The sequence below is a fragment of the Saimiri boliviensis genome, chromosome 8 (assembly GCF_048565385.1).
Source record: "Saimiri boliviensis isolate mSaiBol1 chromosome 8, mSaiBol1.pri, whole genome shotgun sequence".
Classification (NCBI taxonomy): Eukaryota; Metazoa; Chordata; class Mammalia; order Primates; family Cebidae; genus Saimiri; species Saimiri boliviensis.
In genome coordinates this window covers 3,333,379-3,358,905 of record NC_133456.1, presented here as the reverse complement: position 1 = coordinate 3,358,905, position 25,527 = coordinate 3,333,379, and the positions used below count along the sequence as shown (strand labels likewise).

General features: G+C 40.9%; 1 protein-coding gene and 1 non-coding gene across 16 annotated transcripts in view; one reads left to right on the top strand and one right to left on the bottom strand.

The window, feature by feature from the left end:
* SENP7 (SUMO specific peptidase 7) overlaps positions 1 to 25,527 on the top strand; it is a 216,935-nt gene that overhangs the window by 26,329 nt on the left and 165,079 nt on the right. For 9 of the 15 annotated variants that reach the window (XR_012518701.1, XR_012518700.1, XM_074403585.1 and 6 more), the window contains exon 1: positions 24,124 to 24,213. Coding sequence is in view for 13 of the 15 variants with exons in the window: in XM_074403585.1 (XP_074259686.1) it covers positions 24,131 to 24,213 (83 nt within the window). In the remaining 2 variants the exon portion in view is untranslated. Of the gene's footprint in view, positions 1 to 102; positions 272 to 17,841; positions 17,889 to 24,108; positions 24,214 to 25,527 lie in introns of those variants that run through there. The other 6 variants (XM_074403586.1, XM_039477224.2, XM_074403576.1 and 3 more) reach the window with 2 other exon arrangements.
* Positions 16,191 to 16,294, bottom strand: LOC120367275 (small nucleolar RNA U13). Its single transcript, XR_005581691.1, has one exon. It is a non-coding gene; the product is annotated as a small nucleolar RNA U13 (small nucleolar RNA).

Genomic DNA, 25,527 nt, shown 5'->3' with positions numbered 1-25,527 from the left:
GGAGCGGCCCGCAGGGAAAAGTCCCAGGAAGCGACTTCCGGCTGCAGCTGGGAGGCGCGGCTGACTTCCGGTCAGAGGGCCGGCGGCGGCTCCCGCGCAGGCGCGTTCCGCACTTCGCAGGCTCTTTTTTTTTTTTTTTCCCTTTCCCCGTCCCCCTCCCCCTCCCTCCTCCAAGCCGGAGGGGTCTTGAGGTGACAGCGCCTGCAGCTGAGATTTCAGCAGCGGGAAAAGATGGAGAAGAGGAGGCTCGGGCGACGGCCATCTTCATCCGGTGAGAAAGGGTCGGAGCAGGGTCGGGCAGACTGTCGCCCACCCCGGGCGAACGGGAGGCGCGGGCGGCAGCTGGGGCTGCGGCCCCGAGCCGCGAGGGCGAGGGCGGGGGCGGGGCGGGGAGCGGCGGGGCGAGCGCGGGGGACGGCGCCGGGGGCCCGGCCCGAGCTGTCATCGGAGCCTCGGCCGCCGCTCCCCGCCGAGCCCCTTTCACGTCCCCCTCGTCCCGCGAGCCCCTCCCGGAGTCTCCGCGGCCCGCGGGTCCCCCCGGTTGGCTTGCCACGCTCTGCCACGCCCTCCTCGTCACTCCGCCGCGGCTCCGGCTCCGTTTCAGCGTCTCGGCGCCCGAGCCCGCTCTCCTCGCCCCTGCGAGCCCCGGCTCCGCGCCCGCTCCCGCTCCCGCTCCCGCCCCCGCTCCCGCCCCGTCCCCCGGCCTCCGGCCGCCGCGGCGGGGCGCAGGTGCGGCTGCGGACCGGCTCCCGGGCTCGGGCGCGCCCCGCCGGGCCGCGTTCTGCTCGGCAGGCCCGCGCACCGGCCTCTGCGTCTTCCGAAAGGGACTGCGAAGTCGAACAAAGGATTCCCAGCCGTGCTTTCGTTGTGTTTTTATTTTCAGCCTATTTTTGTTTGCGAAATCACTTTGTTACTCTGTTTTAAATGGTTACCTTCAGTTCTGTGTACGACGTCTTGGACACAAGAAAGTCGAGTTGCAAAGACGTGAGGTAGAGCTCGTCCCAGCCGAGAAGTTTCTGTTAGACATTTCATCCATTAAGGGGTCCTCAAGTCCTTGTGTTAAGTCCTGTGGATGGGAGGGACACACAGGGACGACTCTCCTGCTTGCAGTCCGCTACGCAAGCTAACACCCAGTGAATCAGTTATTTCGTTTCATTTTTCTGTTTCTTACGGTGCCGTGGATTTCTGCAGAGACAGTGTAAACAATTCCAGTTTCATTTAGGAGTGCCCTGTGGCCGTGCGCCTCAAACATCTTTCAGCCTTAATTGCCAAGGAGAGTGATGATGGATCGCTGGGGATACTGCTTGAAGCAGTTAAAAACCTGAAATCCCTTTTCTTAGGCAACCAACGCTATCGATGTTTTTGCTGTGTATTCTGGAGATAATAGTTTTTTCCTTTGAAAGCACATGTATAAATGATATATATGTATGTTTATACATATATGTATGTATATGCCTCCGCTGATGAGTGTTTAATAATCTCCACCCCCCACCAAACCTCTAAGTAAAATGGACACATGAGGAAAATGCACGATGCATTTTAGCTGGTGTCATTCGCATGCTTCCTAACACAGAACTTTAGGTATAATCATATCTTCGTTTAAGATGCACAACCTTTTTAAAAGAAATGCATTTCATCTACGTTTAATAGATTTTTGGGGAGGAAAGGCAAGATGTTTGCCTCTTCAAGTCACATCTCCTTGACCTGATTACACTTAGATTGATTTATTTAGCACGGTAACTTGATGTCAGTAGTCGTGAGAAGTGAATTTTGGTAATAAAGCTTTTAATTCTTAAAAGACATTGACATTTATGTTAGTTATATCTCTGTTTATTTCTTGTTTTCTTTTTCTCATGATCTCTTTTGGAGCCGCCCTTTCTGAAAAGGCAGGTATAATAAAATCCATTCTCAGTTCTGATGTTACCTAGCTGTTCACCAGTATGCCTCTGGTTTTAAGATGTGCACAAATTAATTTTTAAGTACGCTTCTGCTTTTTTAAATTTGGTTGCTTTTTTATTTTATACTTTAGATTTTAGGTCTTCACTGCCTCTTATGCTTTTCTTAATAGTATATATTTAACTTCCGGATATAAATTCTCAGAAATATAACATGATCAGTTGGTTGATTCTGTGTAATGGTTGTATGCCTGCAGTTGCCGTTTCATTGTAAGTTGTTGCTAACTGGAACCCAAATGAAGTGATTTTTTTTTTTTTTTTTTTTTTTTTTTTTTTTTGAGACGGAGTCTTGCTCTGTTGTCCAGACTGGAGCACAGTGGCATGATCTCTGCTCACTGCAACCTCCTGCTTCCAGGTTCAAGTGATTCTCCTGCCTCAGCCTCCCAAGTAGCTGGGATTACAGGTGTCCATCACCACACTTGATTAAGTTTTGTATTTTTAGTAGAGACAGGGTTTCACCATGTTGGCCAGGTTGGTCTCGGCCTCTTGACCCTGGGTGATACACCTGCCTTGGCCTCCCAAAGTGCTGGAATTACAGGTGTGAGCCTCTGCACCCAGCCGTGAAGTGACATTTATAGTCATCAAAGTTTCCCAAGTACACAGAAGAGTTTGATTAATAAAACAGGAGGAAGAGGTAGAAGGAAGATGGGTAGCAGCAGAGAGAAAATAAAATACAAAATTTGAAGTTTTTTCTGTGAGACTACATTAGTCGGCCCTAACCCTTCTCCGAAACAAGGAAGAACTGTAAAATGTTCACAGTGCATTACTGCTCAGAACTTTTTCAATTGCAAGTAGCAGAAACCCAATTCCAGCTGGTTTAAACTAAATACATGTATTTGTAACTCACATAACTGATAACTATAATATACCAAAAGCAGTATATTATGGTCATACCTTTTAAAAAATGACTGGCATCAGAGACAGGTTCACTGAAGTTGAATGAAATAATAAAGTGTGCGCGAGCAAGGGAGAATGACCGTTAAAAGCGCTTAACAACAAAAATATAACACAACTATATTAGACCCATAACTGCAATTTTCAAATGAATTTTTGAATCAAAACAGGAAACTTCAAGTAAATTTGAAAGCGTTTGCAGCTGATTGCTTCAGGCAGCATTCTTGGAGACCTGTGTCACTCTCATTTGTAGCTAAGGATATATATGTTCTTTAAGTACTTAGGCACTAGGCATTGTGCTAAGAACTTTACAAACGTCAATATTTACAAAAGCCTTGTAATTGTTTTTCATTTGCAGATGAGAAAACTGGGATTTAGGGGCAGGATAAAGATTAGTAAGAAGCAGTGTCAAAATTCAAAATGTGGTCTCTAATTACAAAATCTATAGTTTTAACTTCATTTACTGCTACAGGACATTAATTGGACTTACTTAAAAAAGATTCCATGGACAAATAAATGTGGTAATTGTGGTTAGAAAATTTTCTTCACTGCAAGAATTTTTCAGAGCCTTTGATGTGCTGCTATACATTGTACCTCTCCAAGAGAAAGAGTATGCAGCATTTATCAAATGTGCTTGATTTTGAAACTCTCCTCCTTCCCAGTTTATTTATTTAAATTTTTATTTATTTTTTTGTTTTTACTTCGTGTGTGTGTGTGTGTGTGTGTGTGTGTGTGTGTTTTCTTCCCCAGTTTCATCTTAAGGGACTAGTGTCCCCGATGGCATACCTTTCTTAAATGTTGCAGTAGGTCCAGGTGATGTCTGCTTTGCCTTGGAAGTGTAATGAATGATAATTGAGGCTCAAGATGAGAACTTAAAATTAGTTATGATAAAGCTGCATTATTTGCAGAGATCTTAGTTGAAGTCATTGGAATGAATGGAAATGTCCACAGAAAAGAGTGAGGAAGGTCTTCTTTTTTTTTTTTTTTTTTTCTATTTTCTTTGATTATTTAAAACTTTTTTAAAGCTACTGCAAATCAAAGAGTGAGGAAGGTCCTAAATTACATACAACTAATTTCATTTCCTTTTTTTTTTTAAGATGGAGTTTTGCTTTTGTTGTGGAAACTGGAGTGCAATGGTGCCATCTCAGCTCACTGCAACTTCCGCTTCCCAAGTTCTGCCTCAGATTCCTGGGTAGCTGGGATAACAGGTGCATGCCACGATGCCTGGCCAATTTTTTTATTTTTAGTAGAAATGGGGTTTTACCATGTTAGCCAGGCTGGTCTCGAATTCCTGACCTCAGGTAATCCACCTGCCTCGGCCTCCGGAAGTGCTGGGGTTACAGGTGTGAGCCGTTGTGCCCGGCCACAACTAATTTCAAAATGGGGAGGAAGAGATATAGTGAACAGTTAGGTAGATTAAGAATGTGACAGGATTGGGAAGAAAGAGAGGAGAGTTTAAAAAAAAAAAAAAAGTCTTTCAGAGAGTTAAAGTCGAATGAGGGTGCTGGATTTGGCAATTAGGAGACCACTTTTACTGGTAGTGAGAGTGGTTAGTAGGGTAGCCAGCAGTAGACAGAAGCCAAATTTCAACAGTCCGGAGGAATGAGTGGTGGTGAGGAGATGAGGGCAGCAAAAGTAAGCTGATAAAATGAGATGGGAAGGAAAGATTTCTGGAACAAGCTCGAGTAGGAAATTAGGTAGAAAGGCTTGTTTGTTTTAAGAATGTGAGAGACTTAAATCAGGTTGGTAGGGAACAGGAAGGGGGTTGGTGGAGAAGGAAAGATTGAATATATATCAGGTAGGAGGTAATGGAGGGAGCTCCCATTAGAAATGGGAGAGAGGGGATGGCATCAAAGAACAGTTTAGTGACATAGGGAAAGGAGAGAAGATGGATAAAGATACAGATAAATCTTGAGAAGCTGAGGTAGTGACGGCTTCTAAATGAAGTAGTAGGGTAATCTTTTGAGAAAGGGGCTTTTTTTTTTTTTTTTTTTTTGAGACGGAGTTTCGCTCTTGTGACCCAGGCTGGAGTGCAATGGCGCGATCTTAGCTCACCGCAACCTCCACCTCCTGGGCTCAGGCAATTCTCCTGCCTCAGCCTCCCGAGTAGCTGGGATTACAGGCACGCGCCACCATGCCCAGCTAATTTTTTGTATTTTTAGTAGAGACGGGGTTTCACCATGTTGACCGGGACGGTCTCGATCTCTTGACCTCGTGATCCACCCGCCTCGGCCTCCCAAAATGCTGGGATTACAGGCTTGAGCCACCACGCCCCGTGAGAAAGGGACTTTTAATTGGTACTGGGAATGCAAGGTAAGTCAATTAGGGATGACTACATATTAGATATTCTTGCAGTCTTAGTTAAAACTTAAGTGTGAGTTTTGTAGTAGTTGGAGCTGTTACTACTGTGTGACTTAGTAGTGCCAAGCAGTACAGGAGAAAGAGTTTGGGGAAAAAAATGAGTTTAGTTTTACTTAAGAGTTAAAGGGTGTGACAAGACATAAGGGCAAAGAATGGCTTTAATGGGAGTCAGGAAGTTAAGGGGTCAAAGGACAGTATATTTATAGAATGAAAGGTTTGCGTTTGACCACTTGAGTGATGGAACAGTTTTCCTTAAAGCCATTCGGGAATGCATATTGCTGAGATGGAGATATGTAGAAGTTCGTTCCATTAAATGAAGATGAGTCCATTGTTTTTGAGTAAGTTGCTTAATGGATGTTTTAGTGCTTCAGAATGATGGTAAATTTTGATGACAGACAGGTAAACTATGAACCAAGAATCAGAGTATTCTAGACATGTTGGAGAGGATCTTGGGTCAGTAGATGGCAGTCATAAACATGAGCAAGGGAATATATATACCATTCACCAATTTATTTTATTTTATTTTATTTTATATTTTGAGACAGAGTCTTGCTCTGTCACCAGGCTGGAGTGCAGTGGCGCAATCTCGGCTCACTGCAGTCTCCTCTTCCCAGGTTCAAGCGATTCTCCTGCCTCGGCCTCCCGAGTAGCTGGGACTACAGGCGTATGCCACCATGCCTGGCTAATTTTTGTATTTTTAGTAGAGATGGGGTTTCACCATGTTGGCCAGGATGGTCTTGATCTCTTGACCTTGTGATCCCCCTGCCTCGGCCTCCCAGAGTGCTGGGTTTACAGGTATGAGCCCAGTGCTGGGAACGTATCCAATTTATGGTAATTTTAAAGAGGAATTATTGCAGTAAAGTTAGAATATGGTGAGGAAGGAGATTTTTTTTGTTGTCTCCCCTCCCCACAGGAAACAATGGAGATTGTTTTTTTTTTTTTTTTTTTTTTTTTTTTTGAGACAGAGTTTCGCTCTTGTTGCCCAGGCTGGAGTGCAATGGCCCGATCTCGGCTCACCGCAACCTCCGCCTCCTGGGTTCAGGCAATTCTCCTGCCTCAGCCTCCTGAGTAGCTGGGATTACAGGCATGCGCCACCATGCCCAGCTAGAGATTGTTAACCTCTATGTCTATTTTACAAGTGGGAGAGTTGTAACAAAGTAGTATAGTTACTAAAAAGCTGATATTCCGTTAACCTAACGTGGAGGAGAAGTTCAAGGAAAATATTTAAAATTTAAGGAAGCTGTATTAACTTTGGAAAAGAATTTAGTGGACTAGGGAAGAGATGGAGAAGGTGTAGATGGGAGGGTAGAATTGAATTATATGAGGCGAGATAATAGGAAGGTGATAGGCTGTAGGGATTGACATTGGTGGTGATTCCTAGGCCTGATGATGGAAGGCAGAGGATTGAAAAGTAAATTAAGGGGGCATGTTAACACAGAGAATGCATTATGAATAAGACTGAGTAGCTCCAAAGATCCAGACTAGAATTCTGGTGTAAGCCTTCCTGATGAATGACTTTCATTTGGGTTTTCATTAACTTGTGAGTCTGACTGATGTGGGCTGTTTGTTCCTAGTTTATGTGTGCTTGTATTGGTAACTCACCATTGGGTTGTGCCTGGCTTCCCTCATTTCTGCTTATCTAAACCTTAATTATTCTTCAAAGCCCACTTTTTTTTTTTTTTTTTTTTCTCCCCAATAGTGTCTTTCTCTGTGGCTCAGGCTGGAGTGCAGTGGGACGATCATAGCTCGCTGCATCCTTGAACCCCTGGGCTCAAGCTATCCTCCCACCTCACCCTCCTGAGTGGCTGTGACTATAGGTGTGCACTAGTGTGCCTGGCTATTTGTATTTATTTGTTTTATTATTTATTTATTTTTGCCTATTTGCTAGATGAACTATAGCAGAAGACTGGCTGTTTTATTTTTTTTAAATATAGTTTTGCAGAGATGGGGTCTCACTGTGTTACCCAGGCTGGTCTTGAACTCTTCGCCTCAAACAATCCTCCCACCTCAGCCTCTCAAAGTGCTGAGATTATAAGCATGAGCCACCATGCCCAGCTCAAGTCCAGTTCAGTTGTGCCTTGCCAAGAACCATTTCCTTAATTAACTCAAATTTACACCTGTTTCTTCACTTTTATTGGTATTTGTGCCTCTTATGTGATGTTTATCAGATTCCATCATATATTCTAGCTTTCTGAATTGTTTAATGTCTGCTGCTATGCTATTAACACTGTGCCAAGGACTGTCATTAATTTTTTTTAACCTTTGCTTTAGATATAGTTTATTAAGTTATAAGGTTATATTATTTAATTTGTTTTTCAGAATGGGCTTATGGAACATCATTTAATTTTTTAAAATATATATTTTATTGCATTTTGGGTTTTGGGGTACATGTGAAGAACATGCAAGATGGTTGCATAGGTACACACATGGCAGTGTGGTTTGCTGCCTTCCTTCCCCTCACCTGTATCTGGCATTTCTCCCCATGCTATCCCTCCCCAATTGCCCACTCCCCGCTGTCCCTTCCCTATTTCCCCCCCACTGACCCCAGTGTGTGAGGCCCTGTGTCCATGTGTTCCCATTGTTCAACACCTGCCTATGAGTGAGAACATGTGGTGTTTGATTTTCTGTTCTTGGGTCAGTTTGCTGAGAGTGATGGTTTCCACATTCATCCATGTCCATACAAAGGACACGAACTCATCGTTTTTTTATGGCTGCATAGTATTCCATGGTGTATGTGTGCCACATTTTCCCTGTCCAGTCTGTCATCGATGGGCATTTGGGTTGGTTCCAAGCCTTTGCTATTGTAAAGTGCTGCAGTGAACATTCGTGTGCATGTGTCTTTATAATAGAATGATTTATATATTTGGATATATAGCCGGTAATGGGATTACTGGGTCAAATGGAATTTCTATTTCTAGGTCCTTGAGGAATCGCCAAACTGTCTTCCACAATGGTTGAACTAATTTACACTCCCACCAACAGTGTAAAAGTGTTCCTGTTTCTCCACATCCTCTCCAGCATCTGTTGCCTCCAGATTTTTTAATGATCACCATTCTAACTGGCGTGAGATGGTATCTCAATGTAGTTTTGATTTGCATTTCTCTAATGACCAGTGATGGTCAGCATTTTTTCATGTTTGTTGGCCTCCTATATGTCTTCTTTTGTGAAGTGTCTGTCCATATTCTTGGCCCACTTTTGAATGGGCTCATTTGTTTTTTTCTTTTTTAAATTTAAGACAGGGTTTCACCATGTTGGTCAGGCTGGTCTTGAACTTCCAACCTCAGGTGATCTGCCTGTGTTGGCCTGCAAAGTGCTTGGATTACAGGTGTGAGCCACCATGCTGGGTCATTTTTTTTCTTGTAAATCTGTTTTAGTTCTTTGTAGATTCTGGATATTAGCCCTTTGTGAGATGGGTAGATTGCAAAAAGTTTTTCCCATTCTGTTGGTTGCTGATTCACTGTAATGACTGTTTCTTTTGCTGTGCAGAAGCTCTGGAGTTTGATTAGGTCCCATTTGTCTATTTTGGCTTTTGTTGCCAATGCTTTTGATGTTTTAGTCATGAAGTCCTTGCCTATGCCTGTGTCCTGAATGGTTTCGCCTAGATTTTCTTCCAGGGTTTTTATGGTGTTAGGTCTTATGTTTAAGTCTTTAATCCATCTGGAGTTAATTTTAGTGTAAGGTGTCAAGAAGGAGTCCAGCTTCTGCTTTCTGCACATGGCTAGCCATTTTCCCCACACCATTTATTAAATAGGGAATGCTTTCCCCATTGCTTGTTTTTGTCAGGTTTGTCAAAGATCAGGTGGTTGTAGATGTGTGGTGTTACTTCTGAGGCCTCTGTTCTTTTCCATTGGTCTATATCTCTGTTTTGGTACCAGTATCATGCTGTTTTGATTACTGTAGCCTTGTAGTATACTTTGAAGTAAGGTAGTGTGATGCCTCCAGCTTTGTTCATTTTGCTTAGAATTGACTTGGCTATGTGGCCTCTCTTTTGGTTCCATATGAAGTTTAAGGTGGTTTTCTCCAGTATTGTGAAGAAGGTCGCAGATGGGGATGGCTTGATGGGAATAGTGTTGAATCTGTAAGTTACTTTGGGCAGTATGGCCATTTTCACGATATTGATTCTTCCTAACCATGAGCATGGAATGTTTCTCCATCTGTTTGTGTCCTCTCTTATTTTTTTGAGCAGTGGCTTCTTGTTCTCCTTGAAGAGGTCCTTTATGTTCCTTGTTAGTTGAATTCCAACGTGTTTTATTCTCTTTGTAGTAATTGTGAATGGCAGTTAGTTCTTGATTTGGCTCTCTTGAAGTCTGTTATTGGTGTATAGGAATGCTTGTGATTTTTCACATCAATTTTGTATCCTGACACTTTGCTGAAGTTGCTTATCAGTTTCACGAGATTTTGGGCTGAGACAATGGGGTCTTCTAGATATACAATCATGTCATCTGCAAATAGAGACAATCTGACTTCCTCCTTTCTTAATTGAAAACTCTTTATTTCTTTTTCTTGCCTGATTGCTCTGGCTAGAACTTCCAGTACTATATTGAATAGGAGTGGTGAGAGAGGGCATCCTTGTCTAGTGCCAGATTTCAAAGGGAATGCTTCTAGTTTTTGCCCATTCAGTATGATATTGGCTGTGGGTTTGTTGTAAATAGCTTTTATTATTTTGAGATAGGTTCTGTCAATACCTAGTTTATTGAGAGTTTTTAGCATAAAGGGCTGTTGAATTTTTTCAAAGGCCTTTTCTGCATCTATTGAAATAATCATGTGGTTTTTGTTTTTGGTTATGTTTATGTGGTGGATTATGTTTATAGACTTGCGTATGTTGAACCAGCCTTGCAACCCTGGGATGAAGCCAACTTGATCATGGTGGATAAGCTTTTAGATGTGCTGTTGCAATCGGCTTGCCAGTATTTTATTGAAGATTTTTGCATCTATCTTCATCATGGATATTGGCCTGAAGTTTTTCTTGTTGCGTGCCTGCTGGCTTTTGGTATCAGGACGCTGTTGGTCTCATAAAATGATTTGGGAAGGATTCCTTCTCTTTGGATTGTTTGGAATAGTTTCAGAAGCTCCTATTTGTATGTCTGGTAGAATTCGGCTGTGAACTCATCTGGACCTGGGCTTTTTTTGGCTGGTAGGCTCTTAATTGCTGCCTCAACTTCAGCCCTTGTTATTGGTGTATTCAGGGTTTCAACTTCTTCCTGGTTTAAGCTTGGGAGGATGCAAGTGTCCAGGAATTTATCCGTTTCTTCCAGGTTTCCTAGTTTATGTGCATAGAGCTGTTTGCAATAATCTCTGATGGTGGTTTGTATTTCTGTGGAATCTGTGGTGATATCCCCTTTATCATTTTTTATTGCATCAATTTGGTTATTCTCTCTTTTCTTTTTTATTAATCTTGCTAGTGGTCTATTTTGTTGATCTTTTCAAAAAACCAGCTCCTGGATATATTGATTTTTTTTGGAGGTTTTTTTGTATCTCTATCTCCTTCGGTTCTGCTCTGATCTTGTCTTCTGCTAGCTTTTGAGTTTATTTGATCTTGCTCCTCTAGGTCTTTCAATTTTGATGATAGGGTGTCAATTTTAGATCTCTCCTTGCTTCTCACTTGGGCATTTATTGCTATAAATTTCCCTCTAGAAACTGCTTTAAATGTGTCCCAAAGATTCTGGTGTGTTGTGTCTTCGTTCTCGTTGGTTTCGAAGAACATCTTTATATCTGCCTTCATTTCGTTGTTTATCCAGTCAACATTCAAGAGTCAGTTGTTCAGTTTACATGAAGCTGTGTGGTGTTGAGTTAATTTCTGAATCCTGAGTTCTAACTTGATTGCACTGTGGTCCAAGAGACTGTTTGTTATGATTTCCGTTCTTTTGCATTTGCTGAGGAGTGATTTACTTCCAATTATGTGGTCAATTTGAGAGTAGGTACGATGTGATGCTGAAAAGAATGTATATTCTGTGGATTTGGGGTGGAGAATTCTGTAAATGTCTGTTAGGTTTGTTTCATTCTGGTCTGAGTTCAAGTCCTGGATATCCTTGTTAATTTTCTGTCTCGTTGATCTGTCTGATATTGACAGTGGGGTGTTAAAGTCTCCCACTATTATTGTGTGGGAGTCTGAGTCTCTTTGTAAGTCATTAAGAACTTGCTTTATGTATCTGGGTGCTCCTGTATTTGGTGGGTATATATTTAGGATTGTTAGCTCTTCTTGTTGCATTGATCCTTTTACCATTATGAAATGTCCTTCTTTGTCTCTTTTGATCTTTGTTGGTTTAAAGTTTGTTTTATCAGAGGCAAGAATTGCAATTCCTGCTTTTTTTTTTTTTTAAAGATGGGGTTTCACCATGTTGGCCAGGCTGGTCTTGAACTCCTGACCTCAGGATATCCACCCACCTCGGCCTCCCAAAGTGCTAGGATTACAGGCGTGAGCCACCATGCCTGGCCAACTCCTGCTTTTTTTGCTCTCCGTTTGCTTGGTAAATCTTCCACTGTTCCTTTATTTTGAGCCTATGTGTATCCTTGCATGTGAGATGGCTTTCCTGGATACAGCACACTGATGGGTTTTGGCTTTTTATCCAATTTGCCAGTCTGTGTCTTTTGATTGGGGCATTTAGCCCATTAACATTTAGGATTAATATTGTTTTTTTTTTTTTTTTTTTTTTTTGAGACGGAGTTTCGCCCTTGTTACCTAGGCTGGAGTGCAATGGCACGATCTCGGCTCACCGCAACCTCCGCCTCCTGGGTTCAGGCAATTCTCCTGCCTCAGCCTCCTGAGTAGCTGGGATTACAGGCACGCGCCACCATGCCCAGCTAGTTTTTTGTGTTTTTAGTAGAGACGGGGTCTCACCATGTTGACCAGGATGGTCTCGATCTCTTGACCTCGTGATCCACCCGCCTCGGCCTCCCAAAGTGCTGGGATTACAGGCTTGAGCCACCGCACCTGGCAGGATTAATATTGTTATGTGTGAATTTGATCTTGCCATTTTGATGCTAGCTGCTTTTTTTGCCCGTTAGTTCATGCAGTTTCTTCATTGTGTCGATGCTCTTTACCATTTGGTATGTTTTTGGAGTGGCTGGTACTGGTTGTTCCTTTCTATGTTTAATACTTCTTTGAGGAGCTTTTGTAAAGCAGGCCTGGTGGTGATGAAGTCTCTGAGTACTTGCTTGTTCATAAAGGATTTTATTTCTCCTTCACTTAGTTTGGCTGGATATGAATTCCAGATTGAAAGTTCTTTTCTTTAAGGGTGTTGAATATTGGCCCCCACTCTCTTCTGGCTTATAGGGTTTCTGCCGAGAGATCCACTGTGAGTCTGATGGGCATTCCTTTGTGGGTAACCCACCCTTTCTCTCTGACTACCCTTAGCATTTTCTCCTTCATTTCAACCCTCGTGAATCTGATGATTATGTGCCTTGGGGTTGCTCTCCTTGAGGACTATCTTTGTGGTGTTCTCTGTATTTCCTGGACTTGAATGTTGGCCTGCCTTGCTAGGTTGGGGAAGTTTTCCTGGATAATATCCTGAAGAAAATTTTCCAGCTTGAATTCATTCTCTCCGTCACATTCAGGTACACCTATCAAACGTAGATTAGATCTTTTCACATAGTCCCATATTGGAGGCCTTGTTCATTTCTTTTTACTCTTCTTTCTCTAATCTTGCCGTCTTGTTTTATTTCATTGAGTTGATCTTTGACCTCCTTCCTTCGACCTCCTTCCACATCTCAAGTGACTATTATTCTACACTCTATGTCCATGTGTACACACATTATTTAGCCCCTACTTTTAGTGAGAATATGTGGTATTTGACTTTCTGATTTCTTTTTCTTTCTTTTTTCTTTTTCCTTTTGAGATGGTTTTGCTCTGCCATCCAGGCTGGAGTGCAGTGGTGCAAACACTGCTCACTGCAGCCTCGACCTCCTTGGCTCAAGTGATTCTCCCACTTCAGCCTCCCCCAGCAGCTGAGAGTACAGGTGGTGTTACTGTACCCAGCTAATTTAAATAAATGTTTGTAGAGACAGGATCTTACCATGTGTCCCAGGCTGGTCTCAGACTCCTGGGCTCAAGCAGTCATCCTGCGTTGGCCTTCCAAAGTGTTGGGATTATAGGTGTGAGCTTCTAATCTGAGTTGTTTCACTTAAGATGAATGTCTCCCGTTCTATCTATGTTAGTGCAAAAAACATGGGTTTGTTCCTTTTTTATTCCTGAATAGTGTTCCGTTGTATATGTATATAGATATGTGTTTTGCTAAATTTAAAATATACTAGAAAGTGAATTTCTAGGCCGGGCACAGGTTCACACCTGTAATCCCAGCACTTTGGGAGGCTGAGGTGGGCGGATTATGAGGTCAGGAGTTTGAGACCAGCCTGACCAACATGGGGAAACACCGTCTGTACTAAAAATACAAAAGTTAGCTGGGCGTGGTGGCATATGCCTGTAATCCCAGCTACTCAGGAGGCTGAGGCAGGATAATTGCTTGAACCTGGGAGGTAGAGGTTGCAGTGAGCCAAGATCATGCCACTGCACTCCAGCCTGGGCAACAGAGTGAGACTCTGTCTCAGAAAAAAAAAAAAAAAGTGAATTTCTATAGGATAAAGATTTTCTTACCACTTATTTAAAAGATTATTTATTGTTGGTAGTCAACTTAAGAAGTACTAGTTTATTGAATTTATTTGACGTTATCAAAAACAAGTATAGAGGTGAAAATAATTTTTTAGATCTGGAAAACATTACATGGTTGCTCAGGAAATACATATAGTGAAACTAGTGCGGTATATTATGAACTTAGAATAAATCATTTCAGCAGTATAGATTTCTGGGTAGTCTGTATTTCATTAGTTATTATTAGTTATTTCTGATTTTAAGTACCATATAGTACAGATATCTTTAGTATATAGTTCAGTGACCTTCTTCTTCTTCCTTTTTTTTTTTTTTTTTTTAATTTGAGACAGCATCTTGTTCTGTTGCCCAGGCTAGAGTACAGTGGTAACATCGTGGCTCACTGCAGCCTCAATTTCTGGTTCAAGTGATCTTCCCACCTCAGTCTACTGAGTAGCTGGGAGTACAGGTGCACACCATCACACTCGGCTACTTTTTGTGCTTTTTTTAAAAATACAGATGGGGTTTCACCATTTTGCCCAGGCTAGTCTCAAAGTCCTGAGCTCAAGTGATCTACCCACCTCAGCCTCCCAAAGTGTTGTAATTACTGTGCCACCGTGCCTGGCCCCCATCCCTGTTTTAACTAGTGTTGCCATAGGTTTATTTTAACTTTTCCTTGAATTTCAGAGAAATAGAATCATACACTCTTCTGCATTTGTTTTATTTTTTTGAACATGCCTGTGAGATTTATCCATATTGTGCATAGCAGTAATTCACTATCTTACATCGCTGTATAGTTTTCCATTATATGAATATGTTCACCTGTACTCCTCTTGTTGGATATTTGGATTGTTTTCAGTTTTTGGATATTAGAAACAAAAAATATCCGAATATTCTTTTTTCTGTTGGTTATTTATCTAAAAGAGTAATTGTTGGACATTGCACAGGCAGGTGTCTAACTTCAGTAGAGATACTGGTGAAGCAGATGTACTCATTTACACTCTTTTTTTTTTACACTCTTTTTTTTTTTTTTTTTTTTTTGAGACGGAGTTTCGCTCTTGTTACCCAGGCTGGAGTGCAATGGTGCGATCTCGGCTCATCGCAACCTCTGCCTCCTGGGCTCAGGCAATTCCTCCTGCCTCAGCCTCCTAAGTAGCTGGGATTACAGGCACGCGCCACCACGCCCAGCTAGTTTTTTTGTATTTTTTTTAGTAGAGACGGGGTTTCACATGTTGACCAGGATGGTCTCGATCTCTTGACCTCATGATCCACCCGCCTCGGCCTCCCAAAGTGCTGGGATTACAGGCTTGAGCCACCGCGCCCAGCCCTTCATTTACACTCTTAGCAAGAGTATATTAATTCCAGTCTCTCACCAGTGCTTGGCATTGTCAGTCTTTTTACTTTTGCCCATTCTAAGGGCTATTTAATGGTTTTCATTGCCATTTTAATTTTGCATTTCCCTAATGATTGTGAAATTGAGCACCTGTTGATATGTTTCTTGGCCATTTGGATATTCTTTTTTGTGGAGTGCCTATTCAGACTTTTGCCCATTTTGAAGATAGAATTGTTTTGCTTTTGCTTTGTAGGAGTTCTTTATGTATTTCTGGTTATGAATTCTTTGACAAACACATGTATTACAAATATTTTTCTCTTACTGTGACGTGCCTTTTCAGTCTCTTGATGAGTTTTGATGAACAGAAGTGTTTTTTTTGTTTGTTTGTTTTTATTTTAAATCCGAGACAGAGTCTTACTCTGTCACCCAGGCTGTAGTGTAGTCGTGCAGTCGTAGCTCACTGCACCCTTGGCCTCCCAGGCTCAAGTGATCCTTCCACCTCAGCCTCCTGAGTAGCTGGGGCTACAGGCATGTAGTATCATGTCTAGCTAATATTTTTGTAGAGATCGGGTCCCAGTGTGTTGCCGTGGCTTGTCTCGGACTCCTGGGCTCAAGTGATCCTCCCGCCTTGGCCTTTCAAAGTGTTTTGGGATTACAGGCATGAGGCACCATGCCTGACTCTTTTTTTTTTCTTTTTTCTTTCTCAAAGCTAATCCAGGCCTGGCGCAGTGGCTCACGCCTATAATCCAAGCACTTTGGGAGGCTGAGGTGGGCAGATCACCTGAGGTCGGGAGTTTGAGACCAGCCTGACCAACATGGGGAAACCCCGTCTCTACTAAAAATACAAAATTAGCCGGGCATGGTATTGCATGCCTGTAATCCCAGCTACTTGGGATTCTCCTACCTCAAGAGAATCGCTTGAACTCGGGAGGCAGAGGTTGCAGTAAGCCGAGATCACACAATTGCACTCCAGCCTGGGCAACAAGAGCAAAACTCCATCTCAAAAAAAAAAAAAAAAGAAACAGAAAAAGAAGCAAATCCAGTGTGGTTCTTTATGTTTCTTTCATGTCAGACTGGTAATGCGCTGTTGTGGTAACAAGCTTTCAAGGTGGCGCATCTCACAGATGGGTGTGAGCATCCAGTCATCATGCTCATGAGCTACAAAAGGATCAGAAATTCTTTTTTTTTTTTTTTTTTTTTGAGACGGAGTTTCGCTCTTGTTACCCAGGCTGGAGTGCAATGGCGCGATCTCAGCTCACCGCAACCTCCGCCTCCTGGGCTCAGGCAATTCTCCTGCCTCAGCCTCCTAAGTAGCTGGGATTACAGGCCTGCGCCACCACGCCCAGCTAGTTTTTTTGTATTTTTAGTAGAGACGGGGTTTCACATGTTGACCAGGATGGTCTCGATCTCTCGACCTCATGATCCACCCACCTCGGCCTCCCAAAGTGCTGGGATTACAGGCTTGAGCCACCGCGCCCGGCCAGAAATTCTTAATTTTAATGAAATACAGTTTATTAATGTTTTCATTTGTGGTTAGTATACTTGTGTCCTGTTTGAAAAATCTTTGCCTACCCTGAGGTCGTGAAGATACTCTCCTACTTAAGTCTGGAAGCTTTATTTGTTTTTGTCTCTGACATTTAAATCTATGATTTCTTTCAAATTAATTTTGTGTATGGTGTGAGGTAGTCAAGGGTGTTATTCCCCCCATTTGGTTATCAAATTGCTTCAGCATCATTTAGTTTTAAAATCATCCCTTTCCTATAGAATTGCAGTTCTATAGGAAATTGCAACAAGAATAGAGGTTTCTCAGAGATAGAGATTATCTGCATTAAAAATGGAAATCAGTCAATTGCATTTGGCTAAAGCATCTGTCAGGGAATGTGAATTAATAGATTCATATTTGTCATAAGCAGGTGATGGTGACTATATGAATCTTTACCTTTTTTTTAGTAAATTAATAGATTCATATTTGTCATAAGCAGGTGATGGTGACTATATATATATATCTTTACCCTTTTTTTTAGTAAAATCTGATATATATTCCTGTAGACTGTAAGTTCTAGGAAAGCTTGGACTTTAATTTGCGCACTCTACTGTACTCAATACCTAGCACAGTGTTAGGCACATGATAGACATTGGATTAATATTTGCTGATTGGAAGAAAGAACTCATAAAAGAAAAATCCACAGCAAATCTGAAAAATGTTGGTGAGTAAAAGAGAGTTAAGCTGTTCCGAGTTGCACAGCATGCTTACATATGCAGTAGAACTGAAAGTGTTTTTATAGAATGTTCTCATCTTCTAACTTGTAGAATTTCACCTGCTTTTACTTCCCCCATTATAAGAATTTGTCTGATCAAATGGTTCTACTACTGATCGTGAGGTCTTTGGCCAGGGAATTTCTGTTTAGTTCTTAGAGCCAAGTTTTCCTTTTTCTTTTCTATAGTCATCATATATGTCTGTGTATATCTAGCTATATCTATCTCTGTATATTGTTTACTGGAGACATTTTTGTGAGGATCTGCTATTCTTCTGACACATGTAACTTTTTTGACTTTTATGTTTAGCCCTTCAATTTCTGTAAAATATATCAGTGTAAATTCTGAATCTAAAAAGTTAATTTAAAACAAGGGACAGATGTGAAAGAATCTTCTTTATCAACTGTTTATCTCATTGAGATTTTAAATTATAATTTTTACCATGTCTTTGGTTTTTGTAGAAATCATCACAGAAGGAAAAAGGAAAAAGTCTTCTGATTTATCGGAGGTATGCATTTGTTTTGCTTTTAACCTATTGTGTTTGGAATTACTAATACTAAAAGTACTTTGCTGTTTGTCTTTTTAATAAAATTTTAAAGAAAATAGTATAAAACTTTAATGAGTGTTTTGGGAGAAATGTGTATTCAAATTAACTGAAGGTTAACCAGGAAACCCTTCTACCAGCTTTGTTTAAATTGTTGTAAGATGACCAGTATACTTTCCAGGGCTCATTTTAGATTTTATTTAAAACATAACACAGCATTTTTTTTGCTGACTGAATGTATTAGCGTACCTAATGTTCTTTTATTAATAATGCTGTAGATGCAGAATAGTTTGTACCCAAGGTATGTGCTGAAAATTTCTGTTGGGAATACGTCCTTTTAAGCCTCCTTTTTTCGTTTCTTCTACATAAGCCAAGAGAGCAAAACAAGCAAAATGAAGTTTCTATCTATGTAGAAAGTGTTTTTAAAAATTAATTCATTTTAAGAATGATAATCTTTTTCTTTTCTTTTAAGAGACAGGGTCTTGCTCTATTGTTTAGGCTCACGTACAAGTCACTGTAGCCTTGAACTCCTGGGCTTTAGCAATCCTGCCTCAGCCTCCCAAGTAGCTGGGAATACAGGCATGCTCCACCACACACAGCTAATTTTAGTTTTTTGTTGTAGAGACAGGGGTCTTGCGATGTTGCCCAGGCTGGTCTCACATTCCTGGCCTCAAGCAGTCCTCCTGCCTTGGCCTCCCAAAGTGTTGGGATTACATAAGCCACCTTACCTGGCATATAGAGATAATATTCTTTTTTTCTAGAATTTTGTTCTTTAAATGCAGTAATATCCCGATTTACATTATAATAATTTATTTTATTTATTTATTTTGAGATGAAGTCTCACTCTGTTGCCTGGGCTGGAGTGCAGTGGTGCAGTCTTGGCTCACTGCAACCTCTGCCTCCTGGGTTCAAACAGTTCTCTGCCTCAACCTCCTGAATAGCTGCGATTACAGGTGCCCACCACTGCGCCTGGCTAATTTTTGTATTTTTAGTAGAGACGGGGTTTCATCATTTTGGCCAGGCTGGTCTTGAACTCCTGACCTTGTGAACCACCTGCTTCAGCCTCCCAAAGTGCTGGGATTACAGGCGTGAGCTACCATGCCCGGCCTGTAAGAGTTCATTAAATCATTTTCTCTGAAGCATTCTAAGTTATGCACGGAGAACTTCAATTTGATAAATCTTCATGTTACATCAGGCGTCCCTGAACTTTTTACACAGGGGGCCAGTTCACTGTCCCTCAGACCGTTGGAGGGCCGCCACATACTGTGCTCCTCTCACTGACCACCAATGAAAGAGGTGCCCCTTCCTGAAGTGCGGCGGGGGCCGGATAAATGGCCTCAGGGGGCTGCATGTGGCCTTCGGCCGGGCCGTAGTTTGGGTACGCCTATGTTACATAGTTAACAGCATTTAACAAAGAAGTAGTCGTAAAGGAAGACAGTGAGAGGAAACTAAGAGTACCTCAGAAGACCATGTAGAAAGTATGGCTTTAGGTACTCTTTCTTTTTTGGCTTAAGATTTGCATGCTGTGGTTTCTTCATTTCAAATTCTGGATTTAAAGTAGGGTAAATGAGGGAAGCTAAAAAAAATCTTAATGCTGACGTGGGCAGATCACCTGAGGTCAGGAGTGGAAGACCAGCCTAGCCATCATGGTGAAACCCTGTCTCTACAAAGATACAAAAATTAGCTGGGCATGATGGTAGGTGCCTATAATCCCAACTACTTGGGAGGCCGAGGCAGGAGAATCGCCTGAACTCAGAAGGTGTAGGTTATAGTGAGCTGAGACTGCGCCATTGCACTTCAGCCTGGGTGACAGAGCGAGACTCCGTCTCAACAACAACAAACCTTACATTGCCGGGATGAATACTGTGGTATCCACTTTGAAATACTTCTTTATTAACTACTACTACTTTTGTGTTTAATTTCCAGTGAAGTGAAATGTCTTGCTCTAGACTATTGCATTACTTGTGCAATCAATCTGAAATTCTGCTATTAGAAATTAATACTGTGTTAATACATTGATCTTTCCGATTTTGATGTGCTACAGTATTTCTTAAACTTTTTGTTTACTAGGAAGTTGAGACTTACAGAAAAGTTACAGAAATTTTACAGAGTCCTATACAATTCACAAAGCTTCTCCCAATGTTTTCATCTTATGTAACTAAAGTATGATTATAAAAAACAAGAAATTAACGTAGATACAGTACCTTAAACCAGTGGTCCCCAACCTGTTTGGGACCAGGGACCAGTTTTTTGAAGGACAGTTTTCCTACAGACAGGGGTCCAGGGGGATGGTTTCAGGATGAAACTGTTCCACCTCAAGTCTTCAGGCATTGGGTTCTCATAAGGAGTGTGCAACCTAGATCCCTCGCATGCACAGCTCACAGTGGTGTTTGTGCTCCTTTGAGAATCTAATGTTGCTGCTGATCTGACAGGAGGTGGGAGCTCAGGCCCTAATGCTCCTGTGCCGCTCACCTCTTGCTTTGCGGTCTGTGGCCCAGGGGTTGGGGACCCCTGCTTTAAACTATAGACATCATGTGGATTTCTTCAGTTTCACTAGTAGCCTTTTTCTGTTGCCAGATCCAATCCAGGATCCCACATTGCATTTAGTTGTTAGGTCTCCTTAGTTTTCTTAAGTCTATGACAATTCTTCAGTCTTTTTTCTTTCGTGACCATGACACTTCTGAAGAATACTGGACAGTGTTTTGTAGAATATCTCTGACTTTGGGTCTGCTTCAGGTTTTTCATGATTAGATTAAGGTTATGACTTTTTGGGAGGAATACCACAGAAGTGATGGTGCCCTTCTTAGTGCATCGTGTCGGGGGTACATGATAGTGATCTATCTTATTACTGATAATGTCAGCCTTGATTGTTTGATTGAGATGGTGTTCGCCTGTTTGCTCCATTGTAAAGTTACTTTTTTCCTCTTTATAATTAATAAATATCTTAGGGGAGATACTTTGAATCTATGCAAATATACTATTTCTTCTCAAAGTTTTGTTTACTATTTTAGCTTTTATCAGTGTATTTTGCCTGCAGAAATAGATAATGTGGTATTCCTTTGGTGGTTTTCTCTTTTGCTCATTCATTATGGATTTATGAATGTGAATTCTTCTATAAGGGGCCAGTGTAGTGGCTCACAATTGTAATCCCAGCACTTTGGAAGTTAGGTTGTTAACTTGAGATCTTTCTAGCTTTCTGATTTGTCCATTAGAGCTGTAAATTTCTCTCTTAACACTGCTTCAGTTGCATCCTTGAGATTCTGGTGTATTGCCTCTTTGTTCTCAGTAGTTTCAAAGAACTTGATTTCTGTCTTAATTTCATTATTTACTCGAGTTATTCAGGAGCAGGTTATTTAATTTCCATGTTGTTGTATGGTTTTGAGTGAATTTCTTAATCTTGAGTTCTAATTTGGGTATGAGAGACTGTTTCTCTTCTTTTGCATTTACTTCTGATTATGTGGTCAATTTTAGAGTTAAGTGCTGTGTGGAGATGAGAAGAATATATTCTGTTGTTTTTGGGTGGAGAATTCTGTAGACATCTATCAGGACCATTTGATCCAGTGCTGAGTTTAGGTCCTAAATATCTTTGTTAATTTTCTGTTTTGATCATCTGTCTAATATTGTCAGCAGGGTGTTAAAGCCTCCCACTGTTATTGTGTGGGAGTCTCAGCGTCTCTGTAGGTCTCTAAGAACTTGGTTTATGAATCTGGGTGCTTTTGTATTGTGTGCATGTATATTTAGGATAGTTGGCTCTTCTTGTTGAATAATTTACCATTATGTAATGCCATTCTTTGTCTTTTTGGATCTTTGTTGGTTTAAAGCCTGTTTTGTCAGCAACTGGAATTGCAATCCCTGCTTTCTTCTGGTTTTCATTTACTTTGTACATTTCCCTCCATCTCTTTTATTTTGAGCCTATGCGTGTCTTTGCATGAGAGATGGGTCTCTTGAAGACTGTATACCAGTGGGTCTTGGCTCTTTATACAGCTTGCCATTCTGTGCCTTTTAATTGGGGCATTTAGCCCATTTATATTTAAGGTTAGCATTGTTATGTGTAAATTTGATCCTGTCATCATGATGGTAGCTGCTTATTTTGCAGACTTATATGGTTACTTCATAGTGTCATTAGTCTTTGAATTTCAGTGTATTTATGTAGTGTCTGGTAATGGTTTTTTATTTCTACAGATAGTGCTTCCTTCAGTAGCTCCTGCAAGGCAAGCCTGGTGGTGATAAATTCACTCAGCATTTGCTTGTTTGAAAAGGATCTCATTTCTCTTTCACTTATGAGCCTAGTTTGGCTGGATATGAAATTATGAGTTTCAGATTCTTTAAGAATGTTGAGTATTGGCCTTCAGTCTCTTCTGGCTTGAAGGATTTCCACTGAGAGGTCTGCTGTTAGTCGGATGGGCTTCCTTTTACAGGTGGCCTGGCCTTTCTCTCTGGCTGCGCTTAACATGTTTTCTTTCATTTCCACCTTGGAGGATAATTATTATGTGTCTTGGGGTTGATCTTCTCGTGAAGTATCTTGCTAGGGTTCTCTGGTTTCCTGAATTTGAATGTTGTCCTGTCTCGATAGGTTGGGGAAGTTCTCCTGGATGATATCTTGAAGTATGTTTTTCCAGCTTGCTTCCATTGTCTTTGGCTCTTTCAGGTATCCCAGTTAGTTACAGGTTTGGTCTCTTTACATAATCCCATGTTTCTCAGAGGTTTTGTTCATTACTTTTCATAGTTTTTTTTCTCTATTCTTGTCTGCCTGTCTTATTTCTGAAACATCGTTTTGCAGCTCTGAAATTCTTTACTCCACGTGGTCTCCTCTGCTATTGATACTTGTGATTGCATGGTGAAGTTCTCGTGCTGTGCTTTTCACTTCCATCAGGTCATTTATGTTCCTCTCTAAACTGGTTATTCTGGTTAACAGTTCCTATATTGTTTTATGATGATTCTTGGCTTTTTTGCACTGGGTTAGAATATGCTGCTTTAGCTCAGCAAAGTTTATTACCCAACTTCTGAAGCCTTCTTCTGTCAGTTCAGTCATCTCAGCCTCATCCCAGTTCTGTGCCGTTGCCGGAGAGGCGTTGTGGTCATTTTGAGGACAAGAGGCACTGAATAGCGGGGATCATAGGCGCCTGCCACCACACCCAGCTAATTTTTAATAGAGACGAGGTTTCACCATATTGGCCAGGCTGGTCTCGAACTCCTGACCTCGTGATCTGCTTGCTTTGGCCTCCCAAAGTGCTGGGATTACAGGCATAAGCCACCTTGCCCGGCCTAAACAAATGATTTTAAACTCATGGCTACAGTCTGTGCATTCATTCCCTTGTTTATTCGTCATGTCACGAGCCACACACTTTGGAGATACAAGGGTGAATAAGGCATGGAGCAATCCTTAAGGAGCTCTACTTTTTGGAGAAGACGACTACATAGATAACTCTAATATAGTATGATATGTGTAATATAAACAATGCAACATAATATATAACACATATATAACATAATGTAAATAATGTAATATAAATAATATATATAATGTAACATTATATATAATAGATAACATTATTACATATATAACATTATATTATAAATAATGTAGTACCAAGTACCAATATTCAGAGAAAGGAATGTATGGTGTGGCAGTGATGGTTGTGAGGATAAAAGAGTAATTTTGACAAGAATATGGAGTACTTCACTAGGGAGAGAGAGAAGGGCATTCTAGATTGAGGGAACAGTATATGCAAAGGTTTAGAGATACAAAATAATATGATGTGTTTGAAGAAGTTTGGTTCATTTAGCGTGTGAGTTGCATAATTTTTGATGTGTGTGTGATGTGAAGAAGCCCAAATTGTAACGAGTTTTATCTGTAAGTAATGGCTGCCATTGTTGAATTTTAAGTATTGCAGCCATAATTAGATTTTATGTGTTAGAGAACTCTGGGGCTGACATTTCAAAGACTAAAAGGGGAAGAGACAGCAGGCAAGAGAATAGTTAGGAAGCTATTGTGATTCCTTATTTATCTACTTTCAGAGTCAAGGAGAGGTTTTTTTAAAAATAAAATTATATTAATTACATATAAATTACTGAATTTAAAACTCTTAGCAAATTATTAATGCAGAGTAATATAATGTTCTGTTAGCTGAATTAGCTCTTATATATATAGTTCTTATATAAACTAATTATTTTCTTATCTTAGTTTCAGATAAAAAAGATGTTAAATGCAAAACCAGAGGATGTCCATGTTCAATCACCACTGTCCAAATTCCGAAGCTCAGAATGCTGGAATCTCCCTTTGCAGGGGGTAAATACAATTAAATTCTTTTAAGTATATAGTTTTATTTGATGTATGTTTAAAATATTTTAATAAAACAATTTTTATTTTCTGATATGTCCCTTTCTTGGTTTTCTTGTGTTATTTAATTGCAGATTTTAGTTTTTTTTTTTTTTAGCATGTTGAAATGATACTTCAAGGTTAGGCGCTTCAGTTTAAAATTACGTATACATTATTATGAATGGTTAATTTCATGAAATTTAATATTGTTGTAAAGTAAATTCTGCTTTAAGTTTACTAAAACGTTAAGGTTTATAGAATTGTTTGTTCTTATGCTGTTGACCCATTTTAAGTTTGAGAGTGTATCTTTTAAAGAGTAATACAACTATATTTCAAAAGATACCTTGATTATAAATCTGGACTTCATCTCACTTTTAATCCTTATAATCAGGCTTTGATGAATAAGGTTTAAGATAGTACTTTTTTGTGTTTTGTTTTTTAACTTTTAAGTTCAGTGGTACACGTGCAGGTTTGTTTCATAGGTAAGCTTGTGTCATGGGGGTTTGTTGTACAGATTACTTCATCACCCTAGTACCCGTTAGTTTTTTTTCCTGATACTCTCCTTTCTTCCATTCTCCAACCTCTGAAAGGCCCCAGTGTGTGTTGTTCCCCTCTGTGTGTCCATGTGTTCTGATCATTTAGCTCTCATACGCGAGAACATGTAGTATTTGGTTTTCTGTTCCTGTGTTAGTTTGCTGAGGATAATGGTCTCCAGCTTCATTCATGTTTCTGCAAAGGACATGATCTCATTTGTTTTTATGGCTGCACGGTATTCTATGGTATATATGTACCACATTTTCTTTATCTAATCTATCATGGATGGGTATTTAGGTCCTTTAGAGACAGGGTCTGTGTTGCTCACATTGAAGTGCAATGACACAATCAGAGCTCACTGAATACTTGAACTCCTGCGCTCAAGTGATCGTGCTGCCGGTCATCCTGAGTAGCTGGGACTAGAGGCATGTGCCACAATGCCTGGCTACTAAAAAGTTTTTTTTTTTTTTGTAGAGGTGGAGTCTTGCTATGTTGCCTAGGCTGCTCTTGAACTTCTGGCCTTAAGCAGTCTTCCTACTTTGGCCTCCCAGAGTACTCTGCATGAGCCATTGTGCCTGGCCTTGGAACGTGGAAGTCCAAGATGAAGGTGCCGGCAGGGTTGACTTTTGAGGCTTCTCTACTTGGATTGCAGATGGCCATCTTTCTCTGTGTCTTCACATGGCTTTTTCTCTGGGCACATGTATCCCTAGTGTCTCTTCTTCTTACTAAATACATTAGTCCTGTTGGATT